Source organism: Molothrus ater, chromosome 35 (assembly GCF_012460135.2).
Source record: "Molothrus ater isolate BHLD 08-10-18 breed brown headed cowbird chromosome 35, BPBGC_Mater_1.1, whole genome shotgun sequence".
NCBI classification, from domain to species: Eukaryota; Metazoa; Chordata; class Aves; order Passeriformes; family Icteridae; genus Molothrus; species Molothrus ater.
In genome coordinates this window covers 644,402-664,796 of record NC_071662.1, presented here as the reverse complement: position 1 = coordinate 664,796, position 20,395 = coordinate 644,402, and the positions used below count along the sequence as shown (strand labels likewise).

The window sequence follows — 20,395 nt, the reverse complement described above, 5'->3', positions numbered from 1 at the left end:
AAATAAGATACAGAGGACCACACACACAGCTACCAACTCCTGGATTCTAGCAGTGTTCAGATGGAAATTCCAAGAGGAGGTAGGGGCAAGATATGTGCTTGCCTTGTGCTCAGCCTTCAATACCCCTTGGTCTCCCTGGGCCTTTCCCCCAGGTTGGACACTCATTTGGTCCCTCAGGAGCTGGGCTGGGGGCTGCAGAGGTGGCTGTGGAGCATTGCCTGTGCTGTGCCAGGGACTGGCAGCCACTGCTGGGCTGGGATAGAGGCTCTGGGGGGATTGGGGTTCCAGGGCAGGGCAGGGCTGGGCTTCCAGGGCAGGGCAAGGCTGGACCTGCTCCTTCCTCCCCCACACACAGAATGTTTCCAGCCAACACTCTCCTCCAGTCTGTCAAAATAGAGAAGGTTCGAGGTGAAATCCCAATTCTGGCCATGGGCACCTCGAGGAGAAGGACAGTTCTTTTTCATGCGAAGGAAAACATGGAGCCCCAGTGTTTGGAAGAGAGGTCAGAACCTCACTAGTCCAAGGCCATTCAGACTTGTCAGGAATGGCAGATTTTGTCTGAGAGCCGTCTTTGGTTTTAGGGAGTTTTAGAGATGGAATCCCAATCTCGGTACTGGGCACCTGGAGAAGCAGGACAGTTCTTTCCCATAGGAAGGAAAGCACGGAGCCTTCCCTAGTGTTTTGGGGACAGATGGGAAGTGACCCTTGTGAAGCCACCGCAAGACAGACTTGTCCTGGCAATATTCCTATGGTAACAATCACTGGATATAAGGAAATTTGGAGGTGAAATCCAAGTTCTGGCCATGGGTACCTGGAGATGAAGATCTTTCCCATAGGAAGGAAAGTACAGAGCCCCAGTGTTTTATTAGCAGAAGAGAAGAGACCCTCAACATGATAAGGTCAGTTGGACCAATCAGGTGGCCCATGGGAGGCCAAGCCAGACCTGTTCTGAGTTTTCTTGATTTTATGGGTCCCTGCAGTGTCATAATGGCCCCTAGGTTCCATAAGGCCCCACAGTGTCAAAATGGTCCCAAGAATTCCATGAGGCCTTGCAGTGTCACAATGGTCTCAGAGGTTCTCCAGGCACCACAATGTCATGTGATTTCTCTGTTCCATGAGCCCTGCAATGTCACAATGGACCTTTGGAACCTGGGGGTTTGCAGTGTCACAATGGTCTCCTTTGGCTCCACAGTGTCACAGTGGTCCACTGATGACACAAGGCCCTGCAATGTCACAATGGACCTTTGGTTCCATGCAACCCTGCAGTGTCACAAAGGCCTCTTGGTTTCACGAGGCCCCACAGTATCACAATGGTCCTCTTGCTTCTGTGGAGACCCCCAGAGTCATAATGGTCTCATTGTGCCCCACAGTGTCCCAATGGTCCCTTGGTCTCACAGGGCCCCACAGTGTCACAATGGTCCCTTGGTTCCATGAGGCTTTGAAGTGTCCTAATGGTCTCCCCATGGTTCCATGAGGCCTTGCAATGTCACAATGGCCCCTTGGTTCCATGACACCCCAAAGAGTCATAATGGTCTCCAGGGTTCCATGAGGCCCCACGGTGTCGCAATGGACCCTTGGTTTGAGGAAGCCTCTCAGTGTCACAATGATACCTACATTCCATAGAGCCTCACAATGTCAGTACGGTCCTCTTGGTTCCATGAGGCCCAGCAATGTCACAGTGCTCTCCATGATTCCATGAGGCCCCACAGTTTCACAATGGTCCCGTGGTCTCACAGGGCCCCACAGTGTCACAATGCTCCCTTGGTCTCACAGGGCCCCACAGTGTCACAATGGTCCCTTGGTTCCATGGGCCCTGTGCTGCTGCATTCCCCCCTCCCCTTCTCAGGCCTCCCTGCCAGCTGAGAAATGCTCCTTGGGCCTCGGACTTGGCCAACAGCTCCTGGGCTCAGCTCCTCTGCAGCTCATCACAAACACTGTTTGCTCCAGGCACTGCTGCTGCCCAACCAGCTCCTGCTTTCTGTAGGAGCAGCCCTGGGAACTGGTTTTGTTCCCTCAGTGGCACAACATCTCTGTTCTCACACTGCCAAAGAAACCTGTGGATGCCAAGTGTGGCCAGGATGACTTAACCTTACCTACATTGCCTGTAGGTAAGGTTAAGTCACAAGGTCTAAGTGAAGTTAAACACTGCTAAGAGTTGTTGTTTTCCTAAGTTGTTATGTTTAATATAACTTATAAGCTGAATTAAATACTGTTAAATGTTAATCCTCTGTTAAATTGCAAAGTCATAGGTTATAAGTTAGATTAAATCCTGCTAAATCCTGTTTTTTGCTAAATTGTGAAATTGAAGGTAGCAGTTAAGATTAAGGTATAAGTTAAGTCCTGTTAAGTTTCAGCACTGTTAAGCTTTTGGGCTGTATTCCTTTCATCCTTGCTCTCACTGTCCTTGTGTCACACACACACAGGGACAGTTCTTGGCTCATTTCTGGTTTGATTGCCTGGATTTTGATTGGTTTAGTTGTTCCTTTGTTTCCTTGCTTGGCCTGAAGTGTCCAGTCAGGAGCACAGTGACTCTTGCCAAGGAACTTTGTGCTGCTGTTGCTTAATATTAAATCTGGTTTTTGCTGATCCCTTGCTGGGGATTTTTTCAGCGCTCTCAAGGCCTCGTTGGTACCAGGGTGAAGGAGCCCTGGCCCAGGCTCTGGCCCTGGGGTACACGGGGACGCTGCTGGGGGATCCCTGTCCACCTGTGCCACCCCCAGGGCCCCGGCCCCCCGTCCCTGTGTCAGGCTCTGGGGTCGATATCGTGGAACATCCTCTGGGGGAGGCTGCAGCGCTGGGGGCGGGGGGACCCGGGGGGACAGGGGACCCCGCTGTGCACGAGCAGGGTTGGACTGCTCTGGGGGAAACTGTGAGGGGGGCCGGGCAGAGTGACCTCCCCAGTGACCTCACACAGCCCCTGTGATGTCACACAGCCGCTGTGATGTCACACAGCCGTCTCTGTGATGCCACACTGCCCCTGTGATGTCACACAGCCATCTCTGAGATGTCACACTATGATGTGATACAGCTGCTCTGTGATGTCACAGAAGCCTCTGTGATGTCACAAAGTCACCCTATGATTTCACATTCTGTTCTGTGATGTCACAGCCAGCTCTATGATGTTACACAGCCACCTGGTTATGTCACAACCCACTCTCTGATGCCACAGATCCACACTCTGTGGTGGCAGACTCTGCTCTATGGCCTCACATCCTACTCTGTGATGTCACAACCAGCTCTGTGATGTCACAACTCCCTCAGTGATGTCACAAAACCCTTAAGAACTCAGTTACATTGAAATGCTGCAGTTTCTTGTACTTCAAAGAGATCCCTGTCAGGGACACAACTGAGAAAGTGTCCCCAGGTTCCAGGGAGAGCAGAACACTGCAGGCAGTGATGACAGGTGGGGACAAGTAAGGCAAAGGTGTCTCTGGTGCTGAGCAAACCTGGATGTGTTTCAGGAATGCAAAGGGCCAAGGCCTGAGCCCCAGCCCCTGGCCAGGCAGATCCTGTCCCTCCGTCATTGCTCAGGGCTCTTCCTGGGATGGGCACTGGCATGTGGGGATGGGCAATGCCAAGGGCAGGAGCGTGGGGTGGCCCCTGCCAGGCTGCTGAGCAGGGACAAGGAGGCAATGAGGCCCCAGGCCTGCAAGGGTCACTTGTCCCCTCGTAGCCTCAGGCCCTCTGGGGCCAGCAGCCATGGCCAAAGTGCTGCCCAAGTTGGCTCTGTCAGGGCTGTCTTGCAGCTGCTGCCCATCCCTGTGCCCTGTGCAGCCCAGGCTGTCCTACGGTGTCCCTGCCCTGCGCCTCTGTCCCTGCAGGCTGTCGGCATCCCCCGGCTGCCCCACCTGTCTGGGCCCTTCCTTTGCTGACAGCTCTGCCTCCTGCCTGCCTCTGCCTGCCCACACAAAGCCTTGGGCTGATACCAAAAGGGTTAATTCAATTTTTACTGTCCCTGTGAACTTTCAGCACAGGAACAAGGCATGCAGGGGCTGCTTTCCCAGCAGGAATAGTCGGAAGAGAAGATGAAGACATCTGGTTTGAGCATGCAGTGATAGAAAAAGCAAGGACTGAATCTGGGAACTTGGGGTGGGTTTTATGGAAATGGGTAAATTTCAATATACACGTAGTGACTATATCTAAGTGATACACTTGTAGAATCATGTGTCCACCTAAGGAGTTATCACCTACTGCACCTCAGGCCTGAATAAATGCTGCTCTCTTAAACACCAAATTCATGTTCAGGAGTCTTATTCTGATATTTTGGGCATTTGGTGACATCAGAGGCTCACAGAAACAAGGATCCAGCTGTGACACTTGCAACCTCGTGGAACAAAGGGTCCATTGTGATGCAGTGGAACCCCATGGAACCAAAAGTCCATTGTATCACAGCAAGGCCTCGTGGAACCCAGGACACCATTGCTGACAGTATGGAAGCTCATGGAGCCATGGGGTCATTGTGAGAGTTTGGGGCTGCATGGAACCAAGGGCCCATTGTGACACTGCAGAACCTTCTGGAATCAAGGTGATCATGTTACGCTATGGAACCTCATTGAACAAAGAATCCATGGTGACACAGCAGCGCTCAGACTATTGTTGACTGTGCAAAAGCTCATGGAACCAAGCATCCATTGTGGCTCTGCAGGGCTTCACAGAACCAAGGAGACCATTTTGACACTGTGGGGCCTCATGGAACCACCTGGCACTGTGACACAGCAGGACACATGGAGCCAAGGGGCCACTGAGGCACTGAGGAACCTCATGGAATCAAAGTCTATTGTGATGCAGTGGAACCTCATGGAACCAAAGGTCCATTGTTAGACTGTGGGGCCCTGTGGAACCAGTGGGACCATGGTGACACTGTGGTGCTCCATGGAACCAAGGGGCCATTCTGATTCTGCTTTGCCTCATGGAACCAAGGGGCCACTAAAGCACTGTAGGGCCTCGTTGAACTAAGGCAGCCTTGTGACACTGGGGCCCCCTTGGAACCAAGGGTCCATTGGGATATTGCAGGGCCTCATGGAACCATGGAGACCATTATGATCCTTTGGAACCCATTGTAACCAAGGGGTCATTGTAGCACGGCAGGGCCTCATGGAACCAAGGGGACCACAGTGACACTGTAGGGCTCCATGGAACAAAGGGGCCACTCTGACCCCATGGAACCAAGGAGACCATTCCTATGCTAAGGGACATCATGGAACCAAGGAGGCCATTGTGACACATGGGGCCACATGGAACCAAGGGACCATTGTGGCACTGCAGGATCTCATGGAACCAAGGGCACAATGGTGACACTGTGGAGCTCCGAGGGACCAAGGGAGCAGAATCAAGGAGGCTGTTGTGACCTTCTGGGACATCATGGAGTTGAGGGTCCATTGTGAAACAGCACGGCCTCGTGAAACCATGGAGGCCATTTTTAGACTTTGAGGACTTGTGAAGCCAAAGGGCCATTGTGGACTTTGTGTCCCCAGGGAACCAAGGAGCCTGCTGTGACACTATGAGGCCCTGTTGGGCCAAAGGGCAATTGTGGCACTGTGTGGCACCACTGAACCAAGGAGAAAATTGAGACACTACAGGGCCCCATGGAACTAAGGATTCATGGAACAATGGGGGACCCCGTGGAACCAAAGGTTCATTGTGACAATGCAGGTCCTCATGGAATACTGGAGACCACCATGACAATTCAGGGACTCATTGAACCAAGAGGCTCTGCAGGACGTTGTGGAACCAAGGAGACCATTGTGACCCTGCAGGGCTTCATGGAAGCACGGGGTCATTGTGACACTTCAGAGGCAAGGAGAACATTGAGACACTTGGGGCCTCATGCAATCAAGGGGACATGGGACAGATTCAGCTGGTTTGGCCTCCCAGGGGCCACCTGACAGGTGAAGCTGATCTTGGAATGTTGAGGGCTGCCTCTGATCAGACTCTGGAGAACTGGAGCTCTGTGCTTTCCTTCCTATGGAAAAGAACCATCTGTCTTTCCAGGTGCCCATGGCCAAAATGGATACTCCTCCTGAAAAATTCCCCATATGCAAGGGCTCTCCCAGACAAAAGCTGCCAGGACAGACTGCTCTGGCTGGCCTTGGCCTCTGGTGGTCAACTCTAATCTCAAGAATGCCCTGAGGAAAGTATTTGAACAGGTTTGACTACTAGAACATCAATGAATCTATCATTCTCTAAAAAACTCAGATGCTCATCTGATCATGTGCCTTTTTTCCCCGACAGTGTATTATGCATGAAATACTATATTCAGCTAAAAAATATAATTCTTATCAATTTACCAGTGTTATTTGACACCAAATTCCTCATCTACATATGACTCCAGGTCACCTGTATAAGCAAACACAATAAACAACCCAGCAGGAATTATTTGTGTCTGCTCCCATCTGTCAGATCTCCTCTGGAGCTGGGGGTGCAGCCCCAGCACGTGGGAGGGCTCAGGGGGCCACAAGCTCAGCTCCCATAGAGAGAACTTGCAGACCCTGGGCTGCCCTTCTTGGCCCCTGCACGCTCAGCCAGGCTGAGATGGACACTGATGGTTTCTGGGCCAGGCTCTCGGAGCCCAGCCCAGCTCCCTGCAAGCTTTGCCAGCTGCCCTGAGCTCTGGGCAGCACCAAGGGCCTCTCTGAGCCCAGCCCAGCCCAGCCGGCTCTGGCCCCACAGCTCTGCTCAGGCCAGGCTGCTCTGGGCACTGACCCCACGGCCTCAGCCCCTGCCAAGGCCACAGCAGCAGCTGCAGCTGCCACAGGACTCAGCCCCAGCCATGGGGGAAGGTGCTTGGCCAAGGCCAAAGGAGGCTCCCTGGCTGCCCTGCTCCCCTCGGCCTGAGGTGCTGAGAGCTCTGCAGCCCCTGCTGCCATCCCATCTGCCCAGGGCAGCACAAGAGCCCCGGCCTTGGGGTCCTCCAGAGCTGCTCCTGCTCCAGGCCCAGGGCCCACGCTAAAGCTGAGGCAGCCACAAAGCTGTGCCCATTTCTGTTCATTGCTGCTCTCATGGGGATGGATCCTCAGCCACTTGGAGGTTGATGATGAATTTTACTGCTCCGGAGACTTCTTCTTTCTTGAGCTCTTCAGTTCAGGAATTCAGTGAGAAGAGCTCATAAACATTTGTTCAAAATACCTGAACAAGAAAAGGCCCTGGGGAATATTTCAAGTTTTCAGTTCTTAATGTGGTTAATTAGACAGATGACAGAAGTGTACTCAAAGTGAATAAGCAATACTATAAAACAATGCTTAGTGTAGAGTTTTGTTCAGTTAAGTTTTATTTTCCTGTTTATAGATTGATCTCACCAATGTCCAAATGATAATGATCCTCAGACACTTTTAATGCAGTTTGAACAGATATGATAATCAAGACCCTTCATGGCAGACAATTAATCAGAATTTTTCCCCACCCCCTCCCCACCATTTCCCTCATCCAACCCCTGGCACTCCTATGGATCAGGAATGGTGTGGGCAGCAGGAGCAGGGCAGTGATTCTTCCCCTGTGCTCAGCACTGGTTGGGCAGCACCTTGAGTGCTGTGTCCAGTTCTGGGCCCCTCAATCAAGGAAGGACATGGAGGGGCTGGAGTGTGTCCAGGGAAGGGCAACAAGGCTGGGGAGGGGTCTGGAACACAAGTCCTGGGAGGAGTGGCTGAGGCAGCTGGGGTTGTTTATCCTGGAGAAGAGGAGGCCCAGGGGTAACAAGGTGGTGTCAGGGCACAGGTTGGATTTGATGATCTCCAAGGTCTTTTCCAACCTTGCTGGTTCTGGGATTCTCTGAAACCATCCTTGGAGCAGTTGCAGGATGAGCCCTGGGCCTCCTCTTCAGCAGCTCCAGCAGCCCAGGTCCCTCAGCTTTTCCTGGCAGCCCCAAAGCCCATCCTGTCAGTCCTGCAAAGCCTCTGCAGCTCCTCCTCACTGCCCAGAACAGGGAGCCCCAGAGGCAGACAGAGCAGCCCAGATGTGCCCCCCTGGCCTGGGGTGCCTCTGGCAAGGGAGCAGCAGCAGGCACTGCAGGAGCCTGCAGACAATTCCTGCAGCACTTGTAGGATGATCCTGCTGCCCAAGGGACGTTCCCATGGGGCCAAGTCAGGAACTGCAATGGGGAGTGGGGCCAGAGAGGAAAGGGCAAACAGGGATGGGCTGTTTGCAGGGGAGGGAACAGGGCTGGGCAATTGGAAGAAATTTATACCAGGGAAGAGTAAGGAAAGCAAAGGTGAAGCCAAGGAAATACTGAGGGCAGTTTGGGGGTGGCTGCCAGGCAGCCCTGGCTCTGAGCAACAGTGTCTGCAGTGGCACAGGAAACTCCCAGCTGATGGGAACAAACTTTCTGGCTGAGTGCAGAGGCCAGGACAAAGCTGAGTGGTTTCCCTGGTGTTCCCCAGCCCTGCTGGCCCCAGGGGCTGATGGCATTTGTGCTCCCTCAGCTTCATGTCCCCACAGCAACAGCATGGGGGTGCTCCCCCTGCTGTGGGCAATGCAAACAGGGGCTGCTGAGGCAGTGCTGCCGTGTCTGTGCCTGCAAGGATGGGGCACCTGTGTGAGCTGGGGGAGAGGCCAGGGCTGCAGAGGGGGGATGTTGTTGGCAGCTGCATGAGGACGCTCTGGGACGCTGCCCTGGGCTGTGCAGCACACTGGGCATGGATCAGCCCCTGCTCTGCTGCTCCTTCCCACCTGCCCCAGGGCCCTTGCAGAGCCCCAGCCATGCTGTTTGCCCCCAGCCTGCCCACGGCCAGCCTGGGGCTGCTCACGGGGGTTTCTGTGCTGAGCATTGGCCTGGCCGTGTTCTTGAGAGAGCCTGGGCAAGGAGCCTGGAGCCCCCAGGGCCTGGCCTGAGGTGTCAGCGCTGCCCCAGCAGTGCCCATGGCCTGTCCCTGCTGCAGCCCCGGCACTGCCACCCCCAGGGCTGTGCCCGGCCCCGAGAGCACTCAGGCCCTGCAGCAACACCAGGGCCACCAGGGCAGCGGGGCAGGGCCACGGCAGCAGCACTGGCAACACCAAGTGCTGCTGCTGCTGGGCACAGCTGCTGGGCCAGCCCTGATCTGCCCCAGCTCTGCACACAGACATTGCTGCTGCAGCTCCAGAGAAGGCAACACAAGGGCATCTCTGCAGAAAACTCTGCTGGGAGATCCTTTTGTTCCTTTAAATACACTGAGACCAGAGCCCCTCATTGACACAGTCTGTGGTCACAGGGAAGGAGGAGAGAAACAAAATGAGAAATGTCGGAAGCAATGACATTTCTTTGTGGATACGGAAAAAGTAAACCAAAGAAAAAGAACCTCCGAAATGAAACCAACAAGAAGTATCAAAAATTACTTTTATTACAAGTGATTTGCAAACACTGTCCAGCAGATTAATGTTTCTGAAAGCATCCAGTCATCATTTTGCACACTGCAGCCTTGAGCTCCTGGTTCCTCAGGCTGTAGATGAGGGGGTTCAGGGCTGGAGGCACCACTGAGTACAGAACTGACAGGCCCAGATCCAGGGACGGCGAGGACATGGAGGGGGGCTTCAGGTAGGCAAATACTGCAGTGCTGATGAACAGAGAGACCACAGCCAGGTGAGGGAGGCAGGTGGAAAAGGCTTTGTGCCGTCCCTGCTCAGAGGGGATCCTCAGCACAGCCCTGAAGATCTGCTCTTAGGAGAAAACAATGAACACAAAACAACCAAGTGCTAAACAGGCACTGACAGCAATGAGCCCAAATTCCCTGAGGTTTGAGTGTGGGCAGGAGAGCTTGAGGATCTGTGGGATTTCACAGAAGAACTGGCCCAGGGCATTGCCATGGCACAGGGGCAGGGAAAATGTACTGGCTGTGTGCAGCAAAGCATTGAGAAAGGCACTGGCCCAGGCAGCTGCTGCCATGTGGGCACAAGCTCTGCTATCCAGGAGGGTCCCGTAGTGCAGGGGTTTGCAGATGGACACGTAGCGGTCGTAGCACATGATGGTCAGGAGGGAAAACTCTGCTACAATAAAGAAGAGAAAGAAAAAGAGCTGTGCAGCACATCCCGTGTAGGAGATGTTGCTGGTGTCCCAGAGGGAATTGTGCATGGCTTTGGGGACAGTGGTGCAGATGGAGCCCAGGTCGCTGAGGGCCAGGTTGAGCAGGAAGAAGAACATGGGCGTGTGCAGGTGGTGGCCACAGGCTACAGCGCTGATGATGAGGCCGTTGCCCAGGAGGGCAGCCAGGGAGATGCCCAGCAAGAGGCAGAAGTGCAGGAGCTGCAGCTGCCACGTGTCTGCCAATGCCAGCAGGAGGAAGTGCCTGATGGAGCTGCTGTTGGACATTTGCTGGGGCTGCACATGGGCACCTGTTCATGGAGAAAGGACAGTGACAAGTCAGCAGAGGCTGCTTGGAGCCAAACCTGGGCCATTCTCTGCAGACTGTCCCACTGGGACTCACCCAGCCTTGTTCCTGCTCTGGGAAAACCTTCACCCAGGTCCCTGCCTGAGCTCCAGTTGTGCTGGCTGAGTGTGCCAGGAGCAGCCAGGCCTGTGCATGGGGGCTCCCAAGGATCCATCCCTGCCCTGATGCCCTGGGTTTGTGGCCATGTGGCAGAGGGACAAGGCTGGATATTCAGGATTGGTCAGGGGAATCACTCCAAATGCAGAAAGTCTTGGTAGCATCTGCACTCCTAAAGGAAAGTTCTAAAGGAAATAGATGGCACAAGTTGGTTTTAGGAATTGTTTTCCTACCCACACATCATTCCTGGCTCTCTGAGGTAAGAAATCCCCAGCATTTCTGCTGCACTCAGAGTTTGCCACTGAGAGATGGGAGAGGCAAAGGATTCCCTGTGGCTCAGGGAAGGTGAGGGGCTGGATGGGCTTGTTCCCAACTGCCCTGGCTTTGCACCTTTGGCTGCAGTCAGAGCACAATCACACTCCCCATGTACCCTGGGATAAACCAGACCCTGCCCAGAGCAGAGGGATCCCTGAGTGTCTCACCCTCTCTCAAGGTCTCTGGGCAAGGTCTCAGCACCCCCTTGTGCCAAGGACACTCACGGCTCCCTGGGCAAACCCAGCAGCATTTCCTCAGCTGTGGCAGTTCTGCCCTTCCCCGTGGGACATTCAGGGAACTCCCAGAGGCTCTGGCACAGATCTGCACGCAGGAGGGCAGCTCAGAGCCTGGCAGGGCACAGCAAGGAGGTCCCTGGCTGTGCCCATGATGGGATCTCAGGGAGGGGGCTCAGCTCATTCCCCTTTGCCATGGACTGCTTTGCCCACAGCCCCACAGGTGCCAGGGAAGCTTGGACACCCCATTCCCATGGACAGCCCTGCCTGGCAGGAATGCCAAGGGCAGTGCCTGACTCAGCTGCTGCAGATGCCAGAGCCTCCCTGAGAGCAGCAGATAACAGTGCCAATGCCAGGGCAGTGCAGAACCAAGAGCAGATGTTGTGGTGCTGTGCCTGAGAGGGCAGGGCAGAGACAGCCGGGCACTCAGGACAGTGTTCCCGTGCCCAGCAGTGCCCGGCACCTCCCACACACCAACAGTGCCCTCCTGCCCCATCCCTGCTCTCTTCAGCCCCCTCTCCTTCCCTGAGCATCTCTCTGGGCCTGGACATTCCCTCCTGAGAGGAGCCTTGTCCCTGCCAGCGCTCACAGAGCCCATCCCAGCCTGTGTGCCCTGGCTGGGGCCCTACAGAAACCTGCCTGTGTGCAGGGCCCTGGCTGGGGCAGGCTCTGTGTGCAGCTGGGCAAGGGCAGCTCAGGAGAGCCCTGCTGGGCCCTGCAAAGGTGATGCTGCTGCTGTGCAGGGCTGAGGAGTGGCTGAGGGCCCTTTGGGAGGCTCCCAGCAGAGACACTGACCACCCAAAGTTACAGTTCTGGACTCTCTGTAAATGTTCAAACATTCCTTTGGTGATCCTGTGTGTCCCTTTTCAACTCAGAAGGTCCTGGGATTCTTGGATTACAATTCCTGTTCTGCTTCTCTCATCCCCTTGTTGTCTATAATCAAAAGAGAAAAAAATTCCCTTGCAACAGTGTTAGAACAGTAAAGTAAAAACCAGACCTTTATTGGAAGCTTCCAGGTGTCCCAGTGGGGATGGGGCACACCCGGGGCCTGATTTCAACAATTTATTAAGGTTGATTAATTAGGATATTTAACAGGAACAGCCAATAGGAGATTCGCTTTCCCCAGTTACACATCCCTGGCTCAACCCATTGGAATAGGTCCAAGGGCTTCTTTGCCTTCACTTTTTGTTATGACTGCTCACATTCTGGTCAAAAAACAAAATGTTCTTCTTGTAGGTCCTCTTCCTGATAATAAGACTATACAGGATACTATATGTATTGTATAAAATATGTATTTCAGGAATGCATTTAGACAATCAGCTTATTTTTCTAAAATCAAAGAAAAAGGTTAGGGAAAATAATAAAGTTAATAAAGGATTATAGTTATAGATGTATATAATAGTAATAGAGTTCATTAAGAGTTTAATAGACTTAAAAAAGGAATATAGATTTAAAATTATGTAATAGTAATTTATAGAGCTACAAATACATGATAATTGTATAAAGTAAAAAAAATCTTTTTGTCATCACCCCAATGTTCCCATCCTTCTTCAAGCAGGAAATTGAAAACACTCTCAGGAAAGCTCCTGATCTTTCCAGCAATCCCAGGCTTACCTTCTTTGGGAAGAGCCCTCTGGAGCTGTGCCCAGGCTGGTCTGGAGCTGGGAGCAGCCCTGCCCCACCCAGCCCCTCTCAGCAGCAGCCCCTGCCCTGCTCAGGGCGCTCCTTCCCCCCAGAGCTTCTCCCCAGCGCTGGGAGCAGCTGCCAGGGCTGGCTGAGAGCTGTCCCTGGCAGGCAGCAGAGTCCCTGCCCCAGCACAGCGCCCTGGGCTGCAGGACCCTGCTCTGCAGGACAGCCCTGGGCACCCCTGGCTGCTCTGCACAAGAGACAAGCAGAGAATGTACTCACAGGCTCTGCAGGCATTGGGATGTTGCAGCTTGAGGAGATGGCTCCAGGAGCTGCAGCTGCACTGTCCTGCAGCCAGAGGTGCCTGTGCCAAGGGCTGGTAGTGATTGTACCCCAGGCACTTCTCAGCCCCTTCCCAGCCCTGACTGATTGAAGCTCTCTGTGCCTCTGTGCTGTGCCCGGGCTGGCTGCAGGCAGTGCCCCAGCACTGCGGGGCTGGCACAAGAGCTGCTCATCCAGAGAAATGTGCTTTTGAAGCTCTTCTTGGTGACCAGGAGCTGCCTCTGTGCCAGGAGCCCAGCCCAGCTCAGCAGCACAGACACAGCACAAGGACTTTAATCAGCCTCTGGGGCTTTGTGCTCAGGCCCTGAACATCAGTCCCTGAGAGGGAGCTGAAGAAACCTCTGCAGAACTCCAAGGCAGAATCCAACTCCAAAGTTTCTTGGACTTTTAATGGCTCCCAGAGAGGGACACAACTAAGCAAGTGTCCCCAGGCCCCAGGCAGAGCAGAGAACTGCAGGCAGTGCTGACAGGTGGGGACAAAGAGAAGCCAAGTCTTGGTGCCCTGGGCCACAGCAGGGTCTGTGCCACCAAGGGCTGGGAGGAGACACCTTGTCCTGAGGCCCTGGGGCCTCCTGGCACAGCCCCAGCCAGGCTGGGCACTGTCAGCCCCTTGTGCTGCCCTCAGCATCCCCCCCTAGCCCACATCCCAGTGGCCTCAAGGATCTGCTGCAAGGAGTCCCTGGGGAGCCTTGCTCAGCAATGGCCCTGGGGGCTCCTTCATGCTCCCTGCAGGGACTGCAGGTTTTTCAAAGGACTTTGGCTTTGGCTTTTGCCTTGGAGTCTCTGAGAGGTTTGTGCAATCATGGCCTCCAATTATCTGCTGTAATTAGTCCCTGGAGAGGCTTTGTCAGTAACAACACTCAGTGGGGCTCTTTAATGCTTCAGGGTACTTCAGTTATTTGAAGGTACTTGGTGTTTCCCTTTTGATACAGACTCTGTGAGAGGTTTGTGCAATCATGGCCCCAATTATCTGCTTTAACGAGTCCCTGGAGAGCTTTGTACTCACACTCAGTCGGGCTCATTAATGCCTTGAAATACTCAAGGTTTTTAAGGTACTTTATGGATTTAAGAATACTTTTAGGTATTTTCAAAGATTTTCCTTCCCACACTGAGTCTCTGAGAGGTTTTTGTGCCATCCTGGCCTGCAATTCTCTCCTCCAAGGAGTCCATGAGAATCCTGTGTTGGGTGTCATAGCCCTTTCTGTTTTAAAACAGAGATGGAATTCAGAGAATTTTGTAAGTCTTTCTAAAAGCATCCAAACAAACACGGGAGAATTAACAACGCAACAACAACTACTAAGAGAATCAATAGTCCTGGTTTAGCTCGGCATCCTCCACCCTTTATCCCTTGGATTGGAAGAGTTTATTGACCCAGTCTTTGCTTTCCACTTGAAGCTTCTTGAACCCTTCCTTCAGTACCTGAATGCTCTTGTGGATTGACTCGCTGTGGCTGGAGAGGTTCATGCAGCACATGCCCTCAGAGTCTACACAGCCATGCCCATGTGCCCAGAGTCAAAACTCTATCGCTGTTCTGCAAGGTGGCGTGTCTGATGGTCTCTGTGTCTGAGAGCAGCCACTCAATGTGAGGGAGGCAGCATTGGTTTGCTTACTTAACAGGCACCCAGGATGGTCTGATTGCCCTAAAGCTTTAGCTGCAGCCACCCAAGGTAGTCCAAATTGGGGTTGCTACCATCCGATACCTGGATTAAAGCTTGCAAAGCCATCTCTTTGATATCATCCCATACTTCTCTGGGGATACCTGCTGCTTGATCATCTGGCAGGCTGTGTTGTCCTTCTCCAGCTAGATGGTTGATTGTCAATTCCGCCCTTGCCTCATTATTAGCATAGTCTGCTATTAACTGATTTAGTAAACACTTCCATCCCCCTTCCCACAGGGTGTATTCTGTAGGTGACAACAACATGGTCATAATATATTTTAAATCATAGGGGGTTAAGACATGTGGGGTAAACATGGCCCTTATTAGGCCATTAAAACAAGGTCAGTCCTTCCTATGGTCTTTAGCTGCCCTACACAGATCCTTGATTTCCCCGTAAACCAATGGCTGACACCTGGGATTCTTCCCCCTTCTTCCATACCATACCAGGGCAATGAGGAGTTTCAAGGTTATTTTCCAGTCTCCTTCCTTAACTGGAGGCATGGCCCAGGGTGGAGGTGGAATGATTGACAGTGGGGGCGTGACCTGCAGTTGTGGGGGTGGAGTCTGGAGGTTCGTTCAGGGCGGAAGAGAAGGTTGTGGTAGCAGGAAGTGGAGGAGCCAAGATGGAGGGAGGATGGTTGGGCTCCCGAGCCACATTCAGGCTCCTTCCATATTGAGTCTCCTGGCCATGATGCTCCAAGACAGCATGGCCATTGCCATCTTGGACCATCGTGGAAGGTCTGAGAAAGGCAGGTTTGAGGGGAGGTGCCAAGTTAGGAGTGACCAACGGATTGAGTTTTCAACACACTGCTTGCTGGTGACGGGTCTCAAGGATGCTGTGGAAGATGGGGAGCATGCAGGTTGCAACGGGGTCCCTTTTGATCAAAAGGTTGTACAATTTAACTCCCACTGAATCCAAAATCCAGTGGTATGGATTTCGTCAGCAGCTGTATCTGGAAATTTTTTAATGATCCACCTCATGATTGATTTTAATTTGTTCTTTGAAAATCTTATGTCATGATCAGTGAGAATTAAAGCATCCATATATGCTCCTTTCTACTTTGGCATTTGGTGCCCATTTTTCTCTTTCTTTGCCTTATGGGGAAGAGCCACCAGAACACCCCAAATCAGTTATGGGACGTGGGTGCATATTGTAAAAACACAGTAGCAAAATGGGCCATAAATGTCTTGCATTTCCCCAAACCCTCCTGCAATCCTATGCAGGTGAATTTGTCATCATCCCTGCCAATCCTGGGCAAGGTCCCTCAAAGCAACGATGAATCCACTGGGCCTGGCACAATCCAAAATCCTGGGGAGCACTGGCCTATCCATCAGCTAACCCCAGCTGACGTGACTGACACAGGGAGCCCTGAATGTCATGGTCCCTGTTTGGGCACCAAATGTCACAATGAGGGTGGCTGTGACAAACCTCTCTAGTTCCCTGACTTCAGGGCAAGGGTGGCGGAAAGGAAAAGGAGCAGGTTCCATGGAGGTGTTTAAAAGGAACTTTAAAAACAGGGTGAAAACCAATAAACATGGAGAAGTCCAGCACAGTACAAGGGGCAGGATCCTAAGACCTGAGACAAAGGGGAAGCAACAACATAGACACTTGGGGCTAGAAAACTAGAACAATAACCATATAGAAGAAACAAGCAACTAGTAAACCAACAGGGGAGTAGAACTTGGAGAACGTAGCATAACAACACTTCAGGCATCTGAGGGAACTTTCAAGCTCACCCTAAGTTAAAAGAAGACTTGAAACTCATGCCCAGTTCTTCTGGGGTAAAATCTGGCTGACTCTGAGTTACAGCCAGCCTAACTCCCACATTGCTGATTTGCAGTGGCCCCTTGGGACCATGCAGCCCAACAGAGCCACAATGATGTCCTTGGTTCCACGAGGCCCCACAGTGTCACAGTGGTGCCTTGGATCCATGGTGCTCTGCAGTGTCACAATGGCCCCTTCATTGCACAAGGCTCCCAAGTGTCACATTGGTCTCCATAGGAAGGAGACCATGGAGCCCTCGTGTTTCAGGAGCTGATGAACAGCAACCACCAGAGGCCAAGGCAAGCCTGACCTGTCTGTCCTGACAGGTTTGCTTGGAGCAACCCTTGGATATTTGAAATTATGAATGTGGAATCCTAATTTCAGACATTTGTGCCTGGAGAAGAGAGATGTTTTTCTTCCATAAAAAGAAAAGCAGAGAGCCCTTTCCAGTGTTTGGAAAACAGGTGAGTGCTGGCACTCAGGAGTCAAAGACCAGTCAGACCTGTCTGTCCTGGCAACTTTTGTCTGGCAGTAATCCTTAGATACAGAGAAATTTGCAGGTGGAATTCTAATTTTGGCCATGGATGCCTGGAAAAAATGGACAGTTCTTTTCCATAGAAAGAAAAGCCCAGAGCCCCAGTGTTTCAGGGGCAGATGGGAGTGGCCTTCCACATTCCAAGATCAGCCAGACCTGTCAGGTGACCCCTGGGAGACCAAGGCAGCCACACCTATTTCGTGTTCCCTTGGTTCCACAGGGCCCTGCAGTGTCACAATGGCTCCTTGCTCCCATGAGGCCCTAAGGTGTCATAATGGCCCCTTGGTTACACAAGTCCTTAAGGATCTTCATGGTCTCCATGGTTCCACAAGGCCCCACAGTGTCATAATGGTCTTTGGGTTCCATGAAGCCCCTCTCTGTCACCATGGCCCCTTGGTTCCATTGGGGCCCAGTAGTGCAACAATGATCCCCTTGGTTCCACAAGTTCCCATAGCGTCACAATGGCCTCTTCCTTCCATGAGACCCTACAGGGTCACAATGTTCCTTTGGTTCCATGGGGCCCCACAGTGTCACAATGGTTTCCATGATTCCATGGAGCCTTGCAATGCTCTCCATGGATCCACAGTGCCCTGCAGGATCACTGTGGCCCTTTGGCTCCATGAGGTCCTGAAATGCAGCAATGGCCTCTTGGTTCCACAAAGCCCTGCTGCTTCACACAGGCCCCTTGGGATCATGTGGCCCAGCAGAGCCAGAATGATGTTCTTGGTTCCACGGGGCCCCACAGTGTCACAATGGCCCCTTGGATCCATGGTACCCTGCAGGGTCACAATGTCCTCTGCATTTCAGAAGACCCCAAAGCTTCCCAATGGTCTCCAGGGTTCCTCAAGACTCAACAGTGTCACAGTGGCCCCTTGGATCCATGGTGCTCACAGTGTCACAATGATCCCCTTGGTTCCCCAAGTTCCTACAGTGTCACCATGGCCCTTTGGCTCTACAATGCCCTGCAGTGTCACAATGGTCTCCATAGGAAGGAAACAAGCAAGCCCCAGTGGTGCAAGGTCAGACGAGAGGCAGTCACCAGAAGCCAAGGCTGGCCAGACTTGACTGCATTGGTAGATTATTTTGGAGAGTAACCCATGAATATACGGAATTTTAGAGGTGGAATCCTAATTTCAGCCATGTGAGCTTAGACAAGAAAGACAGTTCTTTTCCATAGGAAGAAAAGCACGGAGCCCCAGTGCTTCATGGTCAGATGGGAGTGGCCCTTGGCATGTCTAATTCAGTGGGACCTGTCAGACAGCCCCCAGGAGGCCAAACCAGGCAGACTTGTTCCATGTTCCATTGACTTCATGGGTCCTAACACTGTCACAATGGTCTCCTTGATTCCATGATCTCTGGCAATGTCACAATGGCTTCTTGGTTTCATGAGAGCCAACAGAGTCACAGGGTTCCCATGGCTCCATGTGGCCCCGCTGTGTCACAATGGCTCCTTGTTTCTATGGGCCCCAATGTTTGATCATTGACCCTTGCTTCTATAGGGCCCCTGAGTTGCACAACGGTCTCCTTGATTCCATGAGGTTCCATGGTGTCCTTGGACCTGCATTGTCACAACAGAGCCACAGCTCCATGAGGTTCCGTAGTGTCACCGTGGTCGCTGTCAGAGGCTGGATGAAATCCATGTCCCAAGACACTTTGGGATGCTCGGAATGCCCGTGTGGGGCCAGGGCCGGGTCAGGCCTTGGTTTGTGGTGGGACAGAGCCCTGCCCCCAACCCTGGCCTGGCAGAGCTGTCAATCACACAGCAGGGGTTGTGCTAACCCAGCTCTGATTGGCCCAGCTGTCAATCAACACACCAGCAACTGGTGCCTACCGTGACTCTGATTGGACGAGCAACTGGCAGTCCCACCCCAGGGGCGGGGCCATGAAGGCCCAGGGGCTTAAAAGCTAGAGCACAAGGCCAGCCCAGGGTGTGGATCCTGCCTTTTCCTGGGGTTCCTCTGTTGGTGATGCTGGAACCTGAGCTGTGGGTACCTATGTGCGTGTCTTTCTATTGATCTTATGTCTTTCTGTTCTTTATTTCTTCTCCTTCTAATCCTACTTACCTGGCACATTTTTGGGTAACTTAACATCTTAAGGGTTAACGGTTTTTAGGTTAAATGGGCTAAATTTATGAAGTTAATGCTACGATAAGCATTTTCTGTTGGAGTGGATGTTGTATTAAACCCTTTGCAAAAGTTCCTTGATTGTCTATATTTTGCCAGTAAAATTTTGTGTCATTTTGACCTCTTAGCTCTGTTGATTAGAGCATGGTGCTGGTATCACCAAGGTTGTGGTTTCAATCCCTGTGTGGGCCATTCACTTAAGAGCTGGACTTGATGATCCTTGTGGATCCCTTTCTAAAAAGAAGAATATTCTTTGCATCTGTCCATGTTGAGAATATCTGGTTGGTGTTTCTCCTGTGCACCAAACTCAAGGAAATGAACCTTTGGTAACGCCTAGCATTTCAGTGTTCTGGGGTGTTCCAGCCCTGCAGGCTCACAGTGGCCTCTTGTTTCCATGAAACCCCAGTGTCCCACTGGCCCCTTGGTTCCATGGCCCCAGCAGTGCCACAATGATCCCCTTCGTTCCACAACTTCCCACAGTGTCCCACTGGCCCCTTGGTTCCATGAGGGTCTGCAGTGTCACACAGGTTTATGGCATTTGTCCTTGCTGCCCCTCACATCCCAGTGCCCCACAAACAGCCCCAAGCCACCTGTGAGGGACAGGCCCTGCTGTCCCAGGCTGGGCTCAGGGCTTGGCCTTTCTGCTTCCCCCAACCAGCCCAGGCCTTGCTCAGCATTGCAGTTCCCTGCTCAGAGCCTTGGGCTCCCTGCAATCCTGGCCTCAAGGATCTGCTCTCAGCACTCCCTGGGGAGCCTTTGGCACTCTGGTGGGTGACAAGGTTGGAGTTTTGCTTGAAGCCCTTCCCACAGTCGGGGCAGCGGAAGGGCCTCTCCTCGGTGTGAATCCACTGGTGCTTGAGGAGATGGGAGCTGGTCTGAAACCTCTTCTGACACTCGGGACACTCATAGGGCCTCTCCCCCGTGTGGATCATTTGGTGGATGATCAGCTGGGACCTCTGACTGAAGGTCATCCCATATTCCCCACACTTGTATGGCCTTTCCCCAGTGTGGATTCTCTGGTGGTGGATCAGGCTGGAGCTGCAGCTGAAGCTCTTCCCACATTCCAGACACTCGTAGGGCCTCTCCTCGCTGTGGATCTGCCGGTGGGTGATGAGGTTGGAGTTTTGCTTGAAGCCCATCCCACAGGGCAGAGGAAGGGCCTCTGATCCGTGTGAATCCGCTCATGCAGGAGGAGACTGGAGCTGGTGTGAAACCTCTTCTGACACTGGGGACACTCATAGGGCCTCTCCCCAGTGTGGATGCATTGGTGGATGATGAGGGCGGAGCTGGAGCTGAAGCCCTTCCCACACTCCCCACACTCGTAGGGCCATTCCCCAGTGTGGATCATCT

The 20,395-nt window shown here is 52.8% G+C and overlaps 2 protein-coding genes across 2 annotated transcripts; both read right to left on the bottom strand.

The window, feature by feature from the left end:
- Window positions 1–9,877: 9,877 nt before the first annotated feature.
- On the bottom strand, window positions 9,878–10,168 carry LOC118700735 (olfactory receptor 14I1-like; the record flags this gene model as incomplete). The annotated part of the gene is made up of 1 exon (XM_036405327.1): window positions 9,878–10,168. A coding segment is annotated over one exon (291 nt), but the record flags the coding sequence as incomplete, so codon positions are not given.
- A 4,941-nt stretch (window positions 10,169–15,109) lies between these two features.
- LOC118700709 (zinc finger protein 154-like) lies at window positions 15,110–20,184 on the bottom strand. Its single transcript, XM_036405305.2, has 2 exons — window positions 19,809–20,184; window positions 15,110–15,165 (listed from the first exon to the last, which is right to left on the bottom strand). The coding sequence occupies exons 1-2, from the start codon at window positions 20,182–20,184 to the stop codon at window positions 15,110–15,112; spliced, it is 432 nt and encodes a 143-aa protein (XP_036261198.2).
- Window positions 20,185–20,395: the final 211 nt, after the last annotated feature.